The 14,930-nt window shown below is 35.6% G+C and overlaps 2 protein-coding genes across 3 annotated transcripts; one reads left to right on the plus strand and one right to left on the minus strand.

Moving 5' to 3' along the window:
- The first annotated feature begins 369 nt into the window (after window positions 1-369).
- Window positions 370-4,978, plus strand: LOC121795891 (mitogen-activated protein kinase 15-like). Of its 2 annotated transcripts, none has more exons than XM_042194546.1 (10): window positions 370-891; window positions 2,025-2,427; window positions 2,547-2,674; window positions 2,755-2,814; window positions 2,910-3,059; window positions 3,153-3,308; window positions 3,395-3,606; window positions 3,780-3,881; window positions 3,974-4,104; window positions 4,186-4,978. In XM_042194546.1, the coding sequence occupies exons 1-10, from the start codon at window positions 868-870 to the stop codon at window positions 4,476-4,478; spliced, it is 1,659 nt and encodes a 552-aa protein (XP_042050480.1). In that variant the 5' UTR covers window positions 370-867; the 3' UTR covers window positions 4,479-4,978. The 2 variants fall into 2 exon arrangements, with proteins under 2 accessions (XP_042050480.1, XP_042050481.1); XM_042194547.1 differs by having other exon boundaries at window positions 4,195-4,978.
- Window positions 4,979-5,273: 295 nt separating this feature from the next.
- LOC121795892 lies at window positions 5,274-12,248 on the minus strand. Its single transcript, XM_042194548.1, has 14 exons — window positions 11,941-12,248; window positions 10,939-11,020; window positions 10,246-10,349; window positions 9,703-9,829; window positions 8,962-9,056; window positions 8,480-8,603; window positions 8,307-8,387; window positions 7,913-8,011; window positions 7,297-7,455; window positions 7,138-7,198; window positions 6,986-7,056; window positions 6,724-6,768; window positions 6,024-6,200; window positions 5,274-5,934 (listed from the first exon to the last, which is right to left on the minus strand). Exons 1-14 carry the CDS (start codon window positions 11,976-11,978, stop codon window positions 5,491-5,493), a joined length of 1,707 nt encoding a protein of 568 aa, XP_042050482.1. The 5' UTR covers window positions 11,979-12,248; the 3' UTR covers window positions 5,274-5,490.
- Window positions 12,249-14,930: the final 2,682 nt, after the last annotated feature.

A 14,930-nucleotide genomic window follows, 5' to 3' on the forward strand; every position in this document is an offset into this window, starting at 1 on the left:
TGTTTATAATTTTGACATCATGAGGATTTAATTTGAATAATGTTTGTATTTATGTTTAATGCGAACATCATTTCAATATTAATTTAAAATTTATTAATTTATATGTGAATATTTATTTTAATAAATCTTGTATTTTTATTAAATTAAAAAAATAATTTAATTAAGTTTTATAATTAATAAATTAAAATTGTAATTAAATAAAAATGAATTAGTGGAGACATGAATTACATCTTGTCTCTTGAATAAGAAATTGAGTAAAAAATGGCGTTGAGTCTAAAAATAATGTTGTTTTTTTAGATAAAAGATGAATAAATATAAATAAAAAAGGGATAAGAGACGTAGATTTTTTAAATCAATAGACAGATTTGAAAGCATTCACCGTTTAGACAGCACCACTGTCTCTCTCTCCCCCAAAATTTGAAGCTGGAAACAGCACTCCTCTCTCTCTCTCTCTCTCTCTCTCTCTCTAAAGATCTGAAACTATTTACAAACCCATTTTTAACTTTTGGAGATTCGCTCTCTGACTTTGGCTGTGGGTAGTCACTCATCTTCCTCGCCTCATCCTTGTTCTGTACCTCGGCTTTCGAGATCATCACCAAATTTGTAGCAAAACTCCCATTTTCCAGCTACATACATACCCCATTAGGAGGAACTCTTAACCTCATCAAATTATTAACAAAAACTTGTCATTTCCAACAAAATTGGCCATTTTTACTTGAATATACTAATTGGGACTTCCTTGCTCATTTTCCGATCCACAAGTAAATCTCGATTAGTTTGGATTTGGAGCTCAACTTTGCTTGCTTTCTTTGGATCTAATCTTGCTTCTCGTCGATTTTGTTCTACTTGATGATTTTTGGCTAAAATATGCAATCTGATCAACGGAAAAAGGTACTACTCCTACTTATTTATTTTGTTTTATATTTGTAATTGCTTGTATATGTATATGGCCGTGTTTTGGTTTGAACTTGCTTTTCCGTTTGGATGTTTCATTTATACATCTGGGCTTATTTGATTTCTACTTAGTAACATTTGAGGATTTAATTTGCTCGCAAATTACGAGGGATTGCCTTTGGAAGTTGTTGTTTCTAGATCTTGAATTTAATTTGAGGATTTAATTTGCTCGCAAATCACTCTAGTTTCTGTATTCAATATTTACGGATAGTCATGATTTACTACTATTATGATAGGGGTGCATCCCACTTCGCTTTAATATGAGCTTAAGTATGTAGTTTATAACACCTAACTTGGGCCCCCTCTCCTTGGGGATGAGTTCTACTTCTACCTGAGGTGTTGTAACATTTGCCAGCTTTTTAATGTTTTGATTTCCTATGCATTGCTATGTCATGGAACACAACTATTAACTGTGGTTTTCTCACGAATAAGCTTATCATAATAAGCTATGAGCACGTGTTGGAGTTTGCCAAAATGTTGCAGTTGGATGTAAGAATTGTGCTAGTAAAGAGTAGTCAACTAATCATCATTGTTTTCTATGGATATGATTCATATGAATGATTAGTAATAATTCATGAACTTGCTTGCGCATCTTTGCTATTTCCCTCATCCACATACCCTTTTAGGTTATTTGGTTCACTAGATCAATGTGTACCAAGATAACTTTGTTCTTCGGAAAGAAGCCTTCATGTTGTGGGACACTATACTGATGAGTTTGCTGGATGCCATAATTCTGATCACTAATTTTATTATCTGAGGATGTTGAACGTAGGCAGTTGTTTCTCTTTTATGTTGCTTGTATACTCTATTGGGACTAGGAACTGTAGGTCCTAAACATGGAGCTAACAAAAGCCAACCATGGGTTATTGGTGAATGCAGTAAACACATTTTTCTCAGTGGTCTAGTTTATTTCTTTTCCTTCCTCATCATCTTATCTGAAACAAGACTTTTGGTGTTTGGTCGTGTCCATGCCTGAGGCAAGATAACATTTCATATTGAATACGGAAATCAGCATTCCAAGTGGCTTTTAGATATTATCCCTGAACAAATATGAACCTTCTATTTTGCAGTCAGATGTAGATTTCTTCACAGAATATGGTGAAGGAAGCAGATATAAAATTGAGGAGGTTATTGGAAAAGGTAGCTATGGTGTTGTCTGCTCTGCTTTTGACACCCATCTAGGAGAGAAAGTTGCCATTAAGAAGATAAATGATATCTTCGAACATGTCTCCGATGCCACACGCATCCTTCGAGAAATTAAGCTTCTCAGGCTTCTTCGTCATCCAGACATTGTGGAAATCAAGCATATTTTGCTGCCTCCTTCTAGGAGGGAATTCAAGGACATATATGTAGTGTTTGAACTAATGGAATCGGATCTCCATCAGGTCATTAAAGCAAATGATGACTTGACTCCAGAACATTACCAGTTTTTTCTTTATCAGCTTCTTCGAGGCTTGAAATACATACATACAGGTTGTACAATCTTTCTTTTCATTTTTTCTGCACCTTGTTTCCCCTGTTACATGCTGCTGCAAACAATTTGATTGCCTTGATTTTGTCTGATAATCTTATCCTTTCAAATATCAATACAGCTAATGTGTTTCACCGAGACTTGAAGCCAAAGAATATCTTAGCCAATGCTGACTGCAAACTGAAGATCTGCGATTTTGGTCTTGCAAGGGTGGCTTTCAATGATACTCCCACAGCAATATTTTGGACAGTATGGCCTCTTCTTCTTTGGTTTCTGACACGCTGTTTCATTTTGTTCCCGACATTTTACACTTCTGGTACTTTTTTTAGGATTATGTTGCAACAAGGTGGTATAGAGCTCCGGAATTGTGCGGGTCCTTTTTCTCCAAGGTACATTTTTTAAACACTTTGTATCATGCTGTAAGTTATTGATAAACTGCTAGTTCTATTGCTTATTTTTCTTTGGTTTCTCACTTCCTCTACAGTATACTCCTGCGATCGACATTTGGAGTATTGGTTGCATATTTGCAGAGCTTTTGACTGGAAAACCTCTATTTCCTGGGAAGAACGTTGTTCACCAATTAGACCTCATGACAGATCTTTTGGGAACCCCGCCTCCTGAAACCATTGCAAGGGTACTTATGTGACAAATTGTTTTGGCAAGTGCAATTTCATAAAATTAAATGTAGTTAGAGTTATCAGTACTGAACAATCATGTCATGTGACAGATAAGAAACGAGAAGGCTCGACGTTACTTAAGTAGCATGAGGAAAAAGAAGCCAATCCCTTTATCCTACAAATTTCCGAATGCAGATCCCCTAGCTCTTTGCTTATTGGAAAGAATGCTGGCTTTTGATCCCAAGGACAGACCTTCTGCAGAAGAGGTTAGATGTGTTTGCTATATGCTTTTTAAAGATCAGTATTATTCTAAGTCGTGTTTATCTAAAATTCTTCTTTGCAAACTCCTCAGGCTCTTGCAGATCCATACTTCCATAACTTAGCTAGAGTTGAGAGAGAACCTTCGGCACAACCGGTAACAAAAATGGAATTCGAATTTGAAAGGCGAAGGATTACAAAGGAGGATGTTAGAGAGCTGATATACAGAGAGATTCTTGAATACCACCCAAAAATGTTGAAGGAATTCTTAGAGGGAGCTGAACCTACTGGCTTTATGTATCCTAGGTATTATGCTTTTAACTTCATTTTATTTTCTTGTTTTTCCATTTACCTGGGCGTTTCTCTTGGGATTTTGTTATGGCTGGATCTTTATTCTGCACTCTCTCACATGATGGCTTGAGCAGGAAATTTTATTGGTTTCGATATCCTATCCAATCTGTTTACAATTTTGTTTTCAGTGCTGTTGACAAATTCAAGAAGCAATTTGCATATCTCGAGGAGCATTATGGAAATGGAGCTGCCGCCCCACCCGAGAGACAACACTCGTCATCTTTGCCTCGGTAAGCTTATTGCTGTTTATATTTCACCACTGCAGCTCTGACCCCAGAAAGTAGTGGACATAATGAAGCTTACACATTACGAACTTGATCAGGTGCAGGCCAGGTGTATTATATTCTGACCACTCAAACCCGGCGCCTGCTGAGCTCGCCAATGATCTCTCTAAATGTTCCATTGAAGAAGCTGAGACACGATTTCCTGGCCAAGTCCCTCAAAATATCCAAGGTGTGCCATAAAAAGTATTATCTTTTCTTTCTTTTTTTTTCTTTTTCTGGGGTGCTCGGCTGTTACTGATAGTTTTTGCAGCCGGGGCAGCTGCAAGGCCCGGGAAGGTGATCGGTTCAGTTCTGCGTTACAATAATTGTGGAGCGACAGCAGCATCAGCAGAGACTACAGAACAGAGAAAAGTAGTTAGGAATCCTGGCATACCTGCTCAATATCTCGTACCCGGCTCATCTTACCCAAGGAAGCACCCGAGCTGTAAAAATGAAAGGGGTGAGGATGGCCCCGAAGGATCCAATGGGATGCAGCCCAAACCCGATCTATACATTGGTAGAAAAGTCGCTGCCCAAGGTGGAAATGGTAGCCACTGGTATTGAACTTCAAGGGTTCTACATCAACTGCTGATGGACTGATTCCATTTACCATATTCAAGGTCGTACGAGGGCATTTAATCAGTTGCAAATCCAATCTACGTCGAATTTCAGGAAAAATATTCTAACTCCACTAGACTCCTTGTTTAACTTGCAATATGCTGAGGTAAACTAGAAATGGTTGTATGGTCAGCAATCGCCACTTCCATGAGTACTTTTCCTCCGTGTTCATCGATGTCCCTTCGGAAACAAGTTAGGGATTGGGAAGAAAGACTGTGTTTGTAATATTAATAAGTGATATTCGATAAATCGACACCGATTCAAGAACTCAGAGGAAAATATGGCCTTTCATGTTGAGAAATTGCAGAGGTGTTGTGTGTTAGCTGTTTTATACTGGTTGCTGTCAAACTCACAGCTGAAATACTGTTATTTGTTAACGTTTAATTAGTTAGTTGTAATTCCTAACTATTTTCAGTTTCAAACATCTCCAGTATTTTGATTTGTTATTGAACTACTATGACAACAAGTGAAATAATCTCTCTCCAAAATTCAACAAAATCGAATCATTGACCAACTCTAATTCAATACTTGATGTTAACTGCACTAAGTCGAGATTAAATATTCATATTTGTCTAATAAAAATTAAAAAAAATTCATTCAACAAATAAAGCTAATAATTAGAGGTTTAATAGAAATTGGTATGCTATAGGAGTACTACAATATAGCTGTATTACAATATATTTAGGAGCTTCAATGAATAAGCTGTTAGTGGTTAAATAGTTATCAACAATGAAAACAAACTTAGCCAATGAATCACCATATAATTTCGAGATCAGTTAGGAGTAAGCAAATCATCTGCATCATCTGTACAAGCCTTGGAAAGAATATTCAACCATTAATTAGTTACAACAAATGAAACACATCACATTTTCAAAGTGGTAACTGTCTGCAAATGCTAACCTATTTCAGACACTCTCACCATATGCAATCTCTTTCCATCACACCAACAAGCACTACACTATCTGTTTCTGAAGATATCCCAACGACGCAACAAACCATCGATGATATTTGTTGTGGGGTTTTTCTCCACTTCCATGGTGACTTTCGTTCGGTCAGCCATGTCGCCATCGGACTGCCTATGATCTTCTGACGGCGCATCAATCTGAGACGTTATCGGCCTGCTTGTTTCTCCTTGCTTGGGAGGCGAGGCACCAGCCTTGCTCGTTGGGTTCTTTACTGTGCTTGTGTCGGCTTTCTGCGTGTCACTAGGAGAGCAAGTTTTAGAAGCTTCTGCTTCGGAAGATGATTGATTTTCAGAAGTATGCGATTGTGGTAATATTGCTCCTTCTGCTTCGTCTTTTGGTGCTGGTGCTGGTTCTGGTTTAGGGAGAGAACTGCTGCCAACGCTTGATGATGGTTCCTTTGAGCCCTTCAACGACTCGAATATGGCCACCATCAACATCTAGCAGATTGAGCAATATCAGAAACGAACATGTTAACATACTTATAAAGGAGAGGACTCAAATCCAAAAAAACATTGATAGTATTCACCCTTTCTTCTTCTTCAACATTGCTCGGGAAATCTGCCATCATATCAAGAGAGTACTCGACATATTCGTCATCATCTATTGATCCAGGTACAAGAGAACCATGAGGGCTATCTCTTGGGAATTCAAGGCTTATCATGTTAGAAGTCGATGGCTGAGCATCAGAGCTCCGACTCTCCACCTGCAGAAGAAATATAATTCGCATGACTTAGGTTCACTATCATTTTCTTTCTTGCAAATCAACGATTTCTACAAAAACAAGGAACCATTTCAACATGGAATTCCACGTGGATTTCCGGTTTCTGAGTCGCACCCCAGCCGCCCCCAAAAAAACAAGTAGGGCAGAGAGAGAGTATGGATATTGTGTTGTAACTTGTAAGTCTTCATACTTGGGGATATATCATATAAAACGGCACACGGTAAGGCATAAAATGGTATTTCCCCGTTGTAAGTCTTCATACTTGGGGATATATCATATAAAACGGCAAATGGTAAGGCATAAAATGGAGAATTTAGCAAGTTCATCAGGGTTGTTATTAGAAAGGGAGAATTTAGCTTTTCCCGTGATGAGCAGTACTGCTAAACTAAATTGTTAGTACTTCTTTCGGCATTCAATTTGATAAGAGTAAAATTATGCAGTAAAAAGCACATGCACAAATAATTCAGAAGATACGTGTAAGAGAACTTCAGAAAAAGACAAATACCTCCGAATCAGGTTGATCATCTTTGGATGAGATATCTGCTGGAACCTGGAATATAACAGCATACCAATCAGCCATTATCCAGATAACCAAAAATAGACTGCAAATACTGAAATTTAGTGGTCATCTCCTGAGTTGGTTGGTGTCCATTCTTCCTTGTTCAAGACCGAATTTGAAGTGAAAGATCTTTCCGTAGAGTAATAAAAATGTGCAGGTTAGAGTTTGTTGACTGAATGTCTCTAAAATCTCGGAAACAGTAACTTACCACGGTTGCACTCATAGGTCTCCTGGAGCGAAGTTGCCTGATGGCATCCTCAGTGCTAGTAGCTGGCGGACCTGAATTAGACAAAACATGAACCAGTGCACATCTGCTTGAAATATGAAACTATAATCGAAAAACATCAATGAGATATGTACCAGAAGGTGAACCCAATAATTCATCTGAAAGCTCCACATCCTGGACCGTGCTCCATCTACCCTGAAGGTTTTGAAATTATGAAAAATGATGTATCAACATCACCTCCAGTTTAATTAAAATTAGAGGACAAAAGTTCTGGTAGAAAGCAAGCAGTTTACCCTGGTGAAATAGTCATTACTCAAGTCGAAGTATCTACCTCCTCCTTCATCCTCGGGTGGTTGTAATACATTGTTGAAAAAGATACTTATAGAATCAAAATAAAACTGAGGTCGGGGAGAGTTGTGATCCCCCTCGAACTTGATAATATTCTTGTCCCCCTGTGAATCAAGATTTAGTAAATATAGAGATAGAAATGAAACAAGTAGAAAACAACGATATTGGTCGGCGCTATTGTCCAAATTAAAGTACAAGACCTTTTAAGTATACTTCAGTTTGACATAAGTTGAAAATAGTCGGCATGTCTTATACTTCAATCACTCGCTCTAGATAAAATATTAACCAATATTTCCATAATTAAAAGGTCAAATTGAAGTATAAGACATGTTAACTAATGTCCAACAGCAAATTCGGGAAGGTTAGACCAACTACTAAGGTCCAGTGCAACATAACATGCATGACATAATAATGCATCGCCCAGTTGCAATGGCGAACCCCATAAGAGGAGACCAGAAGGGCAATTGTACAGCCACGCTGAGCATAATATTCATCAACCAAACTATGTAGTATGAAGCAAACCTTAAAAAAAGGAAAATATTTACAAGGTGTAATTATTACCACATAAGCATCGAAAACACGATCAGAGTGATGGGGTTGTATAAAATCATCTTCAATGGCATGGCCGAACAGAACCGGGACAAAGCAAGATTTTGCAACCTGAAGATGAGAATAAGAGTTCCAGTATGATCTAGAACATAAATGATAAAATGTTGTATTTTGCTAGAAGCCTAGAACACCAGGTAATGAGTTAAATGTTTTTATTTCCAACGCAGCCTCACGTTGGACTGTTACTGAACCCATTCTCTGAAAGAAAGGTTCAAAGAGGATAAGGATATTAAGATATATAACTGATACAGCATAGTACTTGATAAAAAAATGTGAATGTCACAGAGTTCAGAATTACGATGGCATAAGACATGAGCGATATGAAATGAATGTTCAGATAAGATACCTTAATTGTGTTTAGCTCCATAATGTCGAATTTTGCCTTCTTCTGGATAGCTTTTCTCATATACTGGATAGCAAACTTAACCTACAGTAGGAGAAAAGATAAAGAGCAGCTTGATTAGTGATTAGTGAAAGGATGGAGCTCTCGCTGAATAAAAAATTTACTGGTCAGCTTACAGTGAATTTGGGGAGCCGAACTTTGTATGTATCAACCAGTTCCATCATCAAATCAACCAAATCAGAGAAGGGGCTATCCAAAACCATTCCTGCAATTGAAGGATCCTCGGCTCCATACATCAAGCTGAAAGAAGTAAATATTTCTACGTTAACAAGATGAAAGCTAGAGCAAAATGTGAAGGAACAATATTTAGACTTGACATATTTTAAATGACCAAGATACAGAATTTAACTAGACAGCCAGATATGCTGTCCATATTCTTTCGTATTCAATAGCAGTAGTTATAAAGCTAATATATTAAGGAGCTTTTGGCATACAACTATCACATTCCAAGTTATCTTATTTTAATTAGTCTTTTCTTAAGTAACCACAATATCTTCAAACTCTTGAGCATAGTAAAGTTTCGTACATCAGGTAAATGTAAAGAATACATAAGATACTCATAAATAAGCTTCTCTAGAAAAAGAAACTGCATGATGACCTAGTAACAGCACCCATGGAGCGACCCCACAATCCAATCAAAGAAACATTTCCATCTGCACGTAGGTAATCAACCACAGCTTTGAGATCATCTTTCTGCAAAAACAAGACCAAATTAACATGAAACTCAGACACGGTATATTTAACTTGAGTAGTAGAGCCAAAGAACAAGAAAATAATTAGAAACATTTTGTATTAAATCTTTGATATGTCCAAGCATGCTACTCCATATTCTCCCATATTGGTCGTTATATATATGTCCAACAATATGTTGAGACTTCTCCATAGCATCAACAGACAATATTCACCTTAAGTTCTCTCATTATTCTTGGATGCATTATCATCTCTCTTCCTCATAGATAATGAGGACCCACAATCTCTCACAATCGTACATCACAAAATTCCAGATAGATAAGCCTGCTTAAAAATCATCTATTTTTCATAAAAATAAAATGGACATAATACTTAAAAGTGGCTAATATGGCTGGAAAATTTCAGTAGCTGGTGTAATCAATCTCAAACTAAACATTTAAATGTTACAAAAGTCGAAGAATAAAAGTTACTTTCAAGAAATTGGTCCTATAACTGAGATAAACAAATCCCTGAAGATTATAGCCAGAGTAAGAAAAATAGGAAAACATGCTATGTTTAGACCACCTCCATTATATTTCTTCCAGACTATTGGCCCTAGAAAGAGGTCAAATAAAGCAAGTAAAGATGAAATGACTTTCAGGCCACTTACTTCATTCCAACCCAAAGTAACATGCTCCCCACCAGAGAGTCCAGAACCAGAGAAGTCCAGAGTAAAAACGGTGATGTTTGATGGTAACAATATAACAGCAGCTTCGCTGGCATCTGTACGGCAGCCACTGCAGAAAGACCAAGAGAAAGAGCTACTTTGTGAACAGAATTGGAATAAAGGGACAAACTAAACATGAAGCTTCCACATGATAAGCACGGTTTCAAATACAAAGGGAGAACTGATTCATCAAGATATGTGACAATTCAATAACTCGTAACCAATCAATATAGTGTTAATTGTGCCTCCAGCCCCCCTCCCCCCATCACATTCAAGCTTACAAGAACAAAGTTTCAATAAATCAGAACATATAAAATCCGAGTATAACATAAAGCAAAGAAACCTCAATAGCTAAAGTCCAAGAGCAGGCAGAGCTGATGGAAGACGGAACAGTAATTGGAAGTTGGAACCCAATTCAAACAAACTCAATTATGCTGATGAAAGGGTTCCGGAACTAATACTTCTCCAGTTATCAGAATAACTAACCTATTTCCATGACAATAGATTACACAGGGTAGTGTACTTCCTTCAGGAGGGACAATGGGCATGTAATGGCTACATTGCAGAACATCTCCTCGGCTATTTTTAACCTGCAGGTCAAACATATCACTTTATCTCACTAAATGTTTCTGGATTGGGAGGAAAAACATCGAAAGTCAGACCCAATATTTGCCTATGAAACACGACCTAAAATAACAGTTAATTAATATAAGAACCTTAATTTCAAGCTGACGAGGAAGATATGAAAACAAAAGACATTGATAAATGACTAACGAGAAAAGTGAAGGCCAACAATATGGGTTTATTCAAGAAAAAACAGGATCCGCTTCCACAAAATATTTTATTTGATCATAGGTTGAGTTCCTTCTAACCCCCCCCCCCCCCCCCAAAAAAAATGAGGAAGAATAACAAATCTAAGTGTGAGCTCATGTCATGTTACAAGAAAAACAGCTGGAAAATAACTTTTTATACCCGATATCAAGCCATTGGCATGACATCAAGAAACAGTAAGACAGTACAGTAGCAGCAGATATAACATGTATAAACATAGCCAAGTAAGTCACAGATAGTCAATACTATAAAGGAAGTATAGAAAGTATTAGAACTAGTGGTGACAAATGCAATGCAGGAAGCGAGGAAACTGTTGTGTAATGATGGTTATATATAAGAACTGCTTACCTCCAGATCTTTCCTCTGGTACCACTTGCCTTTTAGCAAAAATTCTTGGTCTAACAAATCATCTTTTGGATTGTATTCAGCTCTGCAATCCAGATAAAGGAAGCTGAGTCAGTGGGTTAGTCCATCATATGAACCAAAGAAAATAGAAAAACTAGCTCGGCCATAAAGATTCTGCAGTCGTTACATTTAGAGCCAGTTGAGCCAACCTTTACATATATTAATTACATTATAGGAGTATATGTGTTATTTCTTACCCTTCAACTAAAACAGACTGCATTATGTTTAAGAGTGTTCAATGCATTACTCGAGTCCCTACACAATGTTGAATAATCCTGGCTAAAACAATGCTCACAGGGGAAAAAACGCATTTGATTGCTCCTTCATGCAAATCTAAGTTAGGGTATATCAGAGTTCACTAATTAGTTAATCTCATGAATTAAATGAAACTATGTTCGCCTATGCTAAATGGGCATCAACTCTGTCAAGGATTCTTCGTTAATCAAGAGTGAGACGAAAATTTTAATCCCAATTAAAGGTTTCAATCAAGCCGGCAACCTGCCCTAAAAATATTTCTTACTCGTAATAACTACAAGATCAAGACTCCAAACTTTCGCTGATAATACTCATTTTATTAACCAGAGAATCAATTTTACAAGAAAGTAAAATTCAGCCAAGAAAAAGAAATAAAAAACTTCAGCAGCATTCGAAAACTAGAAATAGAATTCACAACCCAAATTCAGATACATGATTTTCGCAAATACCTAACCACCGATGCACCGACTACAAACAATTGTAAGATCAAACGTATTAGTAAAAATTAGTTAAAAAGAAATAAGATTCACATAAATGTGGGGTATATACAATTCCGACAGTAAATCCAAGCTCTCACACACACATGAAAAATAGGCAAAATTCACATCAGACTTTGCAAAAGATTGAAACTTGAAATCATTAAACAAATACAAATATTACTGTAGAATTTTCAGATTTGATTTATCTCACCTGGGCGGTCTTATAATGAAGTTGATGAGCTGTTCCATTAGAGATTCAAGCAATCAAGATCTTTCCTGACCACCCCTTCACTCTTCTTCTCGAATTATAGAAACCAATATACGAAATAAATCATGCAATTGAAACATAAATCGTGATATACAAGTATGTATGTGTATTGTCACATATTAGAAAGGGGCTCAAAAAGCAGCACAGTTTCTTATAGTATGACGTTTCTATTTCTTCTCAGAAGAGAGAGGCAGAGAGAGAGAGATTCGAACTGGAATCTGGCTATTCTGATTTTGTTTTTTTGTTGTTGATTTCTGAAATCAGAAGAAAGAAAAAGAAAAAGAAAAAGCATGAAACTTTTAGGAAATTACACTTTGACCTTGCAAGTTGTGTTAATATATGTTTCAAGTACAATATTTATTTTCCCTTGTTTTAAGTTTTAACTGTCATTAAAATTTCTGGTCTAATGAAAAATAAATTTTGATACCATATTCATCTTAGTTCTTTATGATAATTTTGGATTGGATTAATTTACAGTCTCATAATTAAATAATGGATAAATATAATCCAACCAATATAATATTTAATTAATGTTTTTATTTGAAGGATATTTAACAGTGTTACTTGTGTAGTTGTGTATACGTCAACGAAATATCACAAGGCATTTCCCATTAAATATATCTCTTTGTAAATTACTACGTTAAGCCATAAATGTTTTATTTATTTTGTAGGCCACATTCTATTTCTTCATTTATTAAAATAGCACTTTCATTTTATTCAGTTTTAGCAATTTAATAAATGCCGCTTTTTTATAAGTACAAATTACTTAATAAAAATAATACTACAAGTTATGAGTTTTGAAATAAAAAAAAAATGTGATCGAGTGGTTGTTATTGTGTGTTGTAAACACTAAAACGGTGATACAAGTGTTAATTGCTGGGAAATAAACTAGGGTTTCAAGATTGAAAGTTCAAAAGGGATGTTGCTGTAAACTTCTAAAATTGGTCCCAAAATTGCAAGAGAATGTCGCCTACAACAATCTCTGATTACATGTTTAGTTGTTTGGCTATTAATTCAACACCTGCCATATTTTTATTACTAGTTTTTTTTTTAATACCAGTGTCACTAAAATGTCAAATTAATCCTTTAATTAACGGCATCATATTTTTTAATTAATTATTTTAAATTTTTGGGTGTATATCCACCGTCTATCTGTATAGTACGAAAAAAAGATTGTAAATTTAATGAATTCATGAGTAGACAATTCAAGATCTTGAAGGCCTTCCGAGTAAAAGTTTATAAGTTTCGTTAATATGCGTAGAATAATTTAAGATTATGAAAGGGTTTTTTTTCTCTCTTTTTGGTGTTGGGGGTGACTTTCAGTGTGCAGTTTTGATCTGACCAGCATTAAACAAATGGATATTAAATTAGGTTTGAAACTTGTAGTAATGATTAATTATAAGGATGTCAATCGGGCCGGCCCATCGGGTTTCGGGCCGGCCCTACTCGGGTTGCGGGCCAATCGGGTGTGGGCTAATAGGGTTGTGAATTCTTTCGGGTTGTAAAATTTCAACCCTAACCCTAATCGGGTTGCTACCGATAAGATTAACATGCGATCCATCCAATAAATAATGATGAAAATTAGTTATATTCATAAAATGTAAAATATTTAATTATGATAAATTTAAGATATATGGTCAAACTTAATCATAAACATGATCAAATACTAATATTTGAGATATTTCGTGAAATTTTAATGCATGTTTTAGAAATTTAAATATTTTTTAAGTGAATTTGAAGTTTTTAAATTATTTATCAATTATTATATTAATATATAATTTGTATATTTAATATAAAACTGAAAGTTATTTTTTTAGTTACCTATATTATAAAATTAATCAATAAAGTGTAGAATTAGGAGTAAAAAATAGAATAATAGAAATTTTATCGGGTTTTTGGGCCAGCCCATCGGGTTTTTGGGTCTGGCCCTAAAGGGTCGCGGGTTAATCGGGTGCGGGCTAATCGGGTTTTAATTTTATCGGGCTAGAAATTTTGAGCTCTAACCCTATAAATTTGGCGGGCTATTCGGGCCTTGCGGGCTACATTGACATCCCTAATTAATTAGATACATTTAGTTCTCCATCCCAATATATCAACTTGTCGTTGTACTCCTTCTAACCCTCACAATTGATGCGAAAACTTTTCAGCACGGAATTTAAGAAATAAGATGTTCAGTGTGTTAAATAAATAGATAAAAAAATAGAGAGAAAAATATAGAGAGTATTAGAAATAGGTCATTCATCCCTTAAAAGACCTTTAAGAGGTGAGTGGTTCATTTCTAATATGGTATCAGAGCGCGTTCAAGTCGATGATAGATTTTATCTCTTTATCTCTTCTCTCTGTCTACCCACGTGATGGAAGTCCGATGTGTCGTTCCGGCCCACACGTGAGGGGCGTGTTAAATTCTCTTAAATCTTGTCTCACATCGACTTGGTGATGATCCTAGCTTTTCTATATAAGTATGGATAACTCTTCCCCTTATAAGGTCTTTTAAGGGGTGAGTGACCCATTTCTAATAGAGAGAATAAAGTAAAAAGTGAATAAAGCAAGAGAGAGTAAAATAAGAGAGAAAAATGTTACTACTATATATGAAAATGACTCAACTATGAGGGATCATGAAATTAGGATATGAGAGATCATGAAATTAAAACATCATAAATTATAAAATTAAGAAAAATAAAAATAGAGGTTATAAATTTTATTAAATGATCATTATCCTATTTAAAGATTTGTAACCGCTTACTCTGCTTTAAAAATAGTCAAGCTCATTGTAGTGCTTTAAAAATTAGTCAAAGTGCTCATTAAAATATTTAAATAATATTCACAAGAGTTACTTATAAATGTTCAAATTCATGCCTAAAACTTAAAAATATTTAAATTTATTCTCAAAACTCATAAATTCTCACATCTATTTTTTAATCATGTATTTAACA

This window comes from Salvia splendens, chromosome 3, assembly GCF_004379255.2.
Source record: "Salvia splendens isolate huo1 chromosome 3, SspV2, whole genome shotgun sequence".
NCBI classification, from domain to species: domain Eukaryota; kingdom Viridiplantae; phylum Streptophyta; class Magnoliopsida; order Lamiales; family Lamiaceae; genus Salvia; species Salvia splendens.

Bases quoted from the DNA above. Each gene is read 5' to 3' on its own strand.
- LOC121795892 (XM_042194548.1), bottom strand. From the start codon at position 11,978: ATGGAACAGCTCATCAACTTCATTATAAGACCGCCCAG. The intron at 9,057-9,702 runs GTAAGTGGCCTG...TTGTTTTTGCAG, and splicing joins TTACTTTGGGTTGGAATGAA to AAAGATGATCTCAAAGCTGT. The intron at 6,769-6,985 runs GTAAGTTACTGT...GTTATATTCCAG, and splicing joins GACCTATGAGTGCAACCGTG to GTTCCAGCAGATATCTCATC.
- LOC121795891 (XM_042194546.1), top strand. From the start codon at position 868: ATGCAATCTGATCAACGGAAAAAG. The intron at 2,428-2,546 runs GTTGTACAATCT...ATATCAATACAG, and splicing joins CTTGAAATACATACATACAG to CTAATGTGTTTCACCGAGAC. The intron at 3,882-3,973 runs GTAAGCTTATTG...GAACTTGATCAG, and splicing joins CACTCGTCATCTTTGCCTCG to GTGCAGGCCAGGTGTATTAT.